The sequence below is a fragment of the Antedon mediterranea genome, chromosome 2 (genome assembly GCF_964355755.1).
Source record: "Antedon mediterranea chromosome 2, ecAntMedi1.1, whole genome shotgun sequence".
Classification (NCBI taxonomy): Eukaryota; Metazoa; Echinodermata; class Crinoidea; order Comatulida; family Antedonidae; genus Antedon; species Antedon mediterranea.
The window spans coordinates 11,006,347-11,013,506 of NC_092671.1; the positions used below are offsets into that span (position 1 = coordinate 11,006,347).

The 7,160-nt window shown below is 31.0% G+C and overlaps 1 protein-coding gene across 1 annotated transcript; it reads left to right on the top strand.

The window, feature by feature from the left end:
• The first annotated feature begins 436 nt into the window (after nucleotides 1-436).
• Nucleotides 437-6,122, top strand: LOC140039272 (uncharacterized). The gene is made up of 4 exons (XM_072084877.1): nucleotides 437-1,004; nucleotides 2,166-2,219; nucleotides 5,921-6,029; nucleotides 6,074-6,122. Exons 1-4 carry the CDS (start codon nucleotides 437-439, stop codon nucleotides 6,120-6,122), a joined length of 780 nt encoding a protein of 259 aa, XP_071940978.1.
• The last annotated feature ends 1,038 nt before the right edge of the window (nucleotides 6,123-7,160 follow it).

Below are 7,160 nucleotides of genomic sequence, written 5' to 3' on the forward strand. Positions count from 1 at the left end.
ATTCAACTTACCGTGCGCATTGTCTATGAACTTTTAAATTATTAATTCTATACTAGGTATGTTTTCTGAGTTTTGTGTAAAACTCAATCTGAAATGTAGTCTAAATCTACAAGATGTGATTATGTGTTGCCAACATGAGAATACCACGGGACGCTTAAAGCTAGACCTAACAATACGTTTAAACATGTGAATGTATCATCATAATTATACGATTAAAAAAAACAACACAATTTGCAATGATATAATAATAATCAATGGATGGGATTAAGCTTTTATGGTAACTAAAACAATTGATCAAAATGGTAGGTTAAATGGGGTGTGGTTTGGGCATGTGAATATGGGAGGGGTGTGGGAGTTGGGGTAATCATTGTTTATATTTTTTATAGGTAACTTATTAAATGCAATGCTGTACAATATTTCCTCACTATTCCAGAAAATGTCATTCGATCTAGAATTTCCGGGATTACTTGCAGCGATAAGTGAAATATATACAGGTGAAAAATTGTTTTGGCTACGACTTCTTCTATTCGACCACTGTTCTGGAGCACTGTTAAGCAGACCAAAGATCACAGGCCACGATCTATTCAATGAACTCCAAACCAAGGGTTATATTTCGTACGAGCCTAATGATGCATCCTGTACAGATGTGGAAATGTTAATAGATATTGCAAAAGTAACAGAAGAGAACCATGCTTTACAGATTATACAAACATTTAAACAAAATCATAAGAACCACAACAGAAACTACAATTTTACAAAAGGGAAACCAATATCAGAATATCGCAAAAATCTCTTCAAAGCTTTACAATCAAATACGACTGAATTATTAGCAAAGATGCCCGGTCACTATCGTCTAAATCCTGCTGATTTTAACAGTAAGTGGGATTTGCTATTTAAGCTGGAAGGAAATAAAGATTTAGAGGAAGACAACATAGAGAAGATGGAATATTTTGCGATGATTCTTGACGAAGATGCAAAACAGATTTTTTTGCAAACCCAAAACGGTATGTGAATTGTTATGACATATTGTAAATAAAACAGGAGAAGGACAGTAAAAAAGACATGATTAAAAGTCAAGATGGTATAATCTTATACCCTTAATATTTCTGATTTTGTGTATCTTAGGCTCCAATATTTCATGAAAACACACTGATTTTGTTTTCACATCTAAAGTTCATTACAATTAAACTTGAACTATTGTATATGAAAATAGTGTACACATACTATAGATAATAATTATAACCCTTATGATTTTGTTGTAAGTAACTTTCTTAACGTTGTATTCATGCATAGCTTTTCATTGAGAAATTAAAACTGTACACATTGTTAGACCTACCGTATTTATTCGAATAAACGTCCCTTGAAGTTCGGGGGGGGGGGGGGGGTTTAGGGAAGACGTTTTTTTTATCTATTTTTTTTTATTTCATTTTGTTTTGTGGGTGTAATATCGTAACATGTTGGCCTATAATCAAAAGAATTCTCCCTAAATATGAAAAAAAAATACAACCCAATTAATATCAAGATGTGGTCAAATACAGTAAACGTTGTATCAACATACTTGGTCAAGTGTAGGTCATGGAAGTCAATGAATTACACTACAAATATAAATATGCTATATACAATATTGGGTGTATATGCATATGGCGGTGTGTTTAATTGATGGAAAAATAAAGGCCTCGGGCGTTTATTTGAAGTGGAATTTATTCCAAACGATTAGGGAGTGCGTTTATTCAAAGCGGGACGTTTATTCAAATAAATATGGTAAAATAAATATCGTACTACTTATAGCAACCTATATATTATATAAATTATTATAAACAATTACCCGAAAGATGGAACACTGCTGTAAAGGAAGAAAATTAAGAATTAATGAGCTCAATACAAAAAGGCATAAATTTAAATATACATATTATACTGCATATAAAACACTATGATAAGAAGAAAAAAGGCAAAAGGTCCCAGAAGAAACCAATAAAGAAGAGAACCCATGTTGAAACGTTTAATTATTACAAGATATTGTTATATTTCCAATTAAAATGTCGTTCAAATTTCCAAAAATACTTAATATCATAATTAATTTAATATTTTGTTTATTTTATCATCATAAATTTAGACAACATATACAAATTCCTGTTTTGTTCAATAGTTTCCTTTTCTAATTTCAGGGCACTCTGATGATAGCAGGCAAGTCTCTGCTGCAAAACAGAAGAGGAAAGGAGGTAAACATTGATGTTAATAAACGTGATATCATGTCATACCATTAGGATGTGCTTAAGAATGATAGTTTTTACCATGGAGTAACAAATAATTACGATATTACATATTACAAAAATCATATTGTGTCTATTTACGCAAAATTGCGCAATGTATACTCAATGAAAAAAACAGAAATAGAAAGAAATTATTTTTTTTAGGATTATTCAAATATAGGTCTATCCCCTCTTTTCCAAGTTAAAGTATAGTACAAAAATCGTACACATGGAAAACAATTTTTTTTTAAATATGAAGTTTGAAGGATGATATTTTGAAATTTGAAATGTAAGAAAAATATTAATTTTCTGAGTGGAGCTCCACTTTAAAATCTGAATATCCTCCATACGAGATATTGAATAGCACGCCCTGTATTCTTTTAACATTAATATCAAGTAGTGAGCCCTCTCTCTCCGAATATAGTTTTCCCGGAGAGCTTTCATTATTTTGTTACTATACTCCATGCTTATACCATAGAGATATTATAGTGATGATATCTCTATGCTTATACACTCCTGGTGAGATTTAATATACATTTTGTAAACGTTAATCTTATTTATTGACATTGGATTATGGAAACACACATGTTACCGTTTTGCCTAGTTATTATTCTAATATTTATTATCAGTTTACTTTCATAATTATATTTACTATAAACACAGTAATTTCAGCGTAAAAAAACTGGCGATTTCAAATGTACGTACCGCAGGACGTACATTGTCATTTTACAGAAACGAATAAATAGACACGATGATTTATGTAGTCAACTAAAATTAGCACCCTGGGAATTAGGCCTACTTCCGAAGGAGAAACTTTAAATATATTCTTTATCCCCTCAGTAACGAAATATTGTTTTAAATGTTTTATAGGCCTATCCATAATATACCACTAAATACAGTAAAACATTTACGATTTAATACTTTTTTAAAACTGTCCCTGTTATAGTCGATTGAAATAGTAAAGTACATGTAACGATACACCACTACGGACGCTTATATTTTTTTGTAATTATTAATTTATACAAACGTTGAGAAGCAACTGTCAGTAATACAGTTTTTATTTGTATATTATGTGTTTATATATCCAGCCGTAGAGCCTATACCCACTGTCACAGTAATACATGTTCTTTGTATAGGCCTATGTGTTTATATATCTAACATAACCACATTCACAGTAAGGAAATTTCGATTCAAATGGCGACCAAAAATGTCAATATCTCAGTTTTAAGTTTATTCTCCAAGGGCCCATAAATTTACCTACTTGTGTTAAACCAAGGGCTCATAAATTTACCTACAAACTGGAAGTCTGAGAGATTGGAATGTTCCATTCATCGCAAATCAATACATCAAAATAGTATTTTTTTAAAGAAAATCGGCCTGTCTTCAACATTATGTTACTGTACTCGAGCTGTTCAACCGGTTTTCAGCTATTATGCGAAGCATCCTCGTATTATTGTGTGCAGGTATTTTTCAAGAGGACATCCATTAGACAGTGTATACCACGATCGGAAACACCCCTATTTGGGGCAAATCGTTGAACCTAAATTCGTTTTCAACAACTAATTATCTAACTAAATTTAATTAGTAAACAGGGTTACATCAGGTGGTCAAAATCAGTACCGAGATTCTTTACCATCGAGTAAACATTCTAGAAATAACGCGCGATTTACCGATTTTTGCCCTTACGTAAATTTATATATAGATAACAACAAAATTGCCAAATATTAAAGTGTTGACATCGAGAGAAACTGAAGATTTTTATCGAAACTCTTCATTCTGTTACGGATTGTTTCATGAATTTTGTTTTGTTCATACATTTTTGTGGCAGGTTTGAAAAGGGCATGGTACGGATTATTTGAAATATATCATGTTAGAAAAAGAATTATATACGGACTTGATTGAAGTCATCATGATTATTCAAAAACTGTATTAGGCTAAACTTTAAACAGTGTGTTTTGTATTTTGTATACACACGTAGGTAAATTCAGCTTGTAGGCTAAATTGTCTTTACTAAATTTAATTTATTATGGCAGCTGCTCCAAAAGGAACTGGAAAAAGGAAGACGGTAAAAGAGTCCGATGAAGAAGTGAACTCAGGTTAAACATTTTGAATTAAGTAGTATAAAGTTTCAATTGTTTTTTATGGGAAACTAACGTGTACGTGCACTTTAAAACAGACCAAGCCGAATGTGTGGCAAATGGGTGATGTAGAATTGTAGATGACAATAAACTATATGTTTTTTGTCGAGGGCGGCGGTTGATAATTGATGACCACAATGCTGCTGGTCCAGTGCAGACTTTATACAGTTATTACACATGTGTAAAGCAAAACCCTTCTCACATAATCGCTCTCTTGCGATTCCAGTTCAACGGCATAACCCCTAATCTTCTCGAATGAAATAAATAATGTACATAATTATACATTCTGATTTAGATTTACAATAGGTACATGTTTTCCGTATAAGGCGTATAAGACTGCACATTCTTCCCCACCGAAACATTTTGTTATCATTTACAATAACCACAATTAATTGTAGTTAAACTAATGAAATAACTCGATAATCCAACTTAATCCTTAATCCTACAATATGTGGATATACAAAGTATAATATGCCTGCACATTTGCAAATGCTAACATTTTGCAACTATTATAATTTAATAGATACTACTGATAAAGACTATGATGACGGTGCTTGTACTTCAACAGCTTGCAATCACAATGAATCAGAAAAAGGTGATTTGTGTAACACAATATAATTTGAAGTAATAATGATGATGACAACGGATTATATTCCATGGTCGCCTTTTAAGTGTGTGCCTTCTGATGAGGCTATTTTATCTTTACATAGCAGTTATATAAGGATATAATTATTGTTGTTCATAATTCAGTATTAATGATAAACATAGTAATAATTATACTTATATTTCACATGTATTACATAAAAGATATATAAATAAAGTTTAAATCATTTTAATGTGTATTTTGCATATTTCAAATAAAAGTTTACCCTAATTAGGATAGTAATATAGTTGTTTTAAATACTTCTGATTAATATCATCTGCTCGTGCCATTATCATAATTATTTATCACTTTTTACCCTTTTTGTTCACGGATTTATGAGAAGTGTATCTTAAGAAAAGTTGAAAATATTATATGAAAGATCCTACGCACCCGCTACATTACTGTTACCATTTTAATAGATCTGGCATTAGACTAAGACCCACTAAAATCAATCTATGTAGAACAAGAAGCCCTTTGTTGCAAATAGTATTAATTATGTACAATTCTAAAGTTCTTCGATAAATAATTGTTGCAATTTTTTATTTTAGATTTTAATCGTTTTAACAGTATTCTACAGAGCCTATGGCGCTTTTAATAGCTTTTTAATAGCATTTTAACATTTTGATAGTATTTTAACATTACCATTTCCAATTTGATGTATTGTTGCTTTGTTTTGTTGTCATGACAGAGCGCGAATTTTTCAATTTGTTATTTATAGCTGCATGCGTCTGTATTTAAAATGTTAATATTAATAATCTATTTTATAATATCGGATACAAGCAAAACAAATTTCCATTTTAAAGTGGACATATACAATTTCTTGAATCTTCAATATTGAATCTTACCAATATTTATTTTCACAAAAAATGACAAAATATTATTGTTTGCAGCATGTGATGTCTTTATAGTGACTGCGTATCTTAAATGGGAGAAAAAAATATACAACAAACTGAATAAAAGAGGTCAGAAAGGCTACATTATAGGAAAAACACACTGTAGGTATGTCATTGCCAGAGAGCATAATGAAGAAAAACATATTTCAGTGGACGTATGCACCAGCAAGGGTGCCGGTTTGATACCAGTTCCTATTAATGATGGCGACTCGTTGCCAAAAAAACGGAAAAGACGAATACTTTATGATAGTGATGACGAGGACCTGTTATGTGAGGATATTTTAACTGAAATACATAAATTGAAAGTAAATCCACAAGGTAATTTAATTTCACCTATTATATTTATCCAATTGTAAAGATAAAGCACAGAATAAAAAAAACCTAATACAAGATGAAAAGGACCATCAACAATAAAATATGGGAGCTTAATTGTACGTGGTTGATGACTTAATTACAACGTAATGAGAATGCAATTGGACTATAGTAAAGACACTTTTAATAACATTATCATGAAATATACATTCAGTCAGTTAATTAAGACAGAAATAAAATAATTATAGCATCTATGCGAGATGTAAGCCAGCTTGGTTGAAGCATAAAAAAAAAATGATGTCATTATTGTTATATATTGTGCTCTGGGAATGAATGATAACACTAAGTATTTCACTAAGAAATCAGACCATGCGCTAATGTTCAGCCAGGCTTGTAGAACTCCTTTATTGGTCTCTAATTTAGTCCTTAAATTGCTAATATGAATATATTACAATTATCTCATTTGTGATGATGTCATTTGACTATAGAACTGTATTTGAATTATGTTGTTAGCTGTTTCCAACGTATTATTAGTCTAAAAGACGGAAGGTATAACCACAGGTTGATTTTTTTAAATTTTTTTTTTCATTTTATGAAGCTTTCGGATTGGAAGTTATTGGTATAGATGTATATAACAGATGCATGCAAAAGCTGTCTGCCATTAAAGAATACTTTACTCATACGTTTGGCATGAATGTACGGTATTGGCGAGGCAGTTCAATAATATTCTACCTTACTGTAAACGATGCAAACAACCTAAAGCGTTTCTGGAGTATGTATGTTAACAAAGAAATAGTAAGATATTTAGCAGAATTATTGAAGTATGATGGGAATGATTTGAAAACTTTTATAGACGAGGATGAATACCTACGTGTTCTTCAAGAAATAGATGCAAAAGAAGGTAAGTTTTCGTCCTTATAAAACT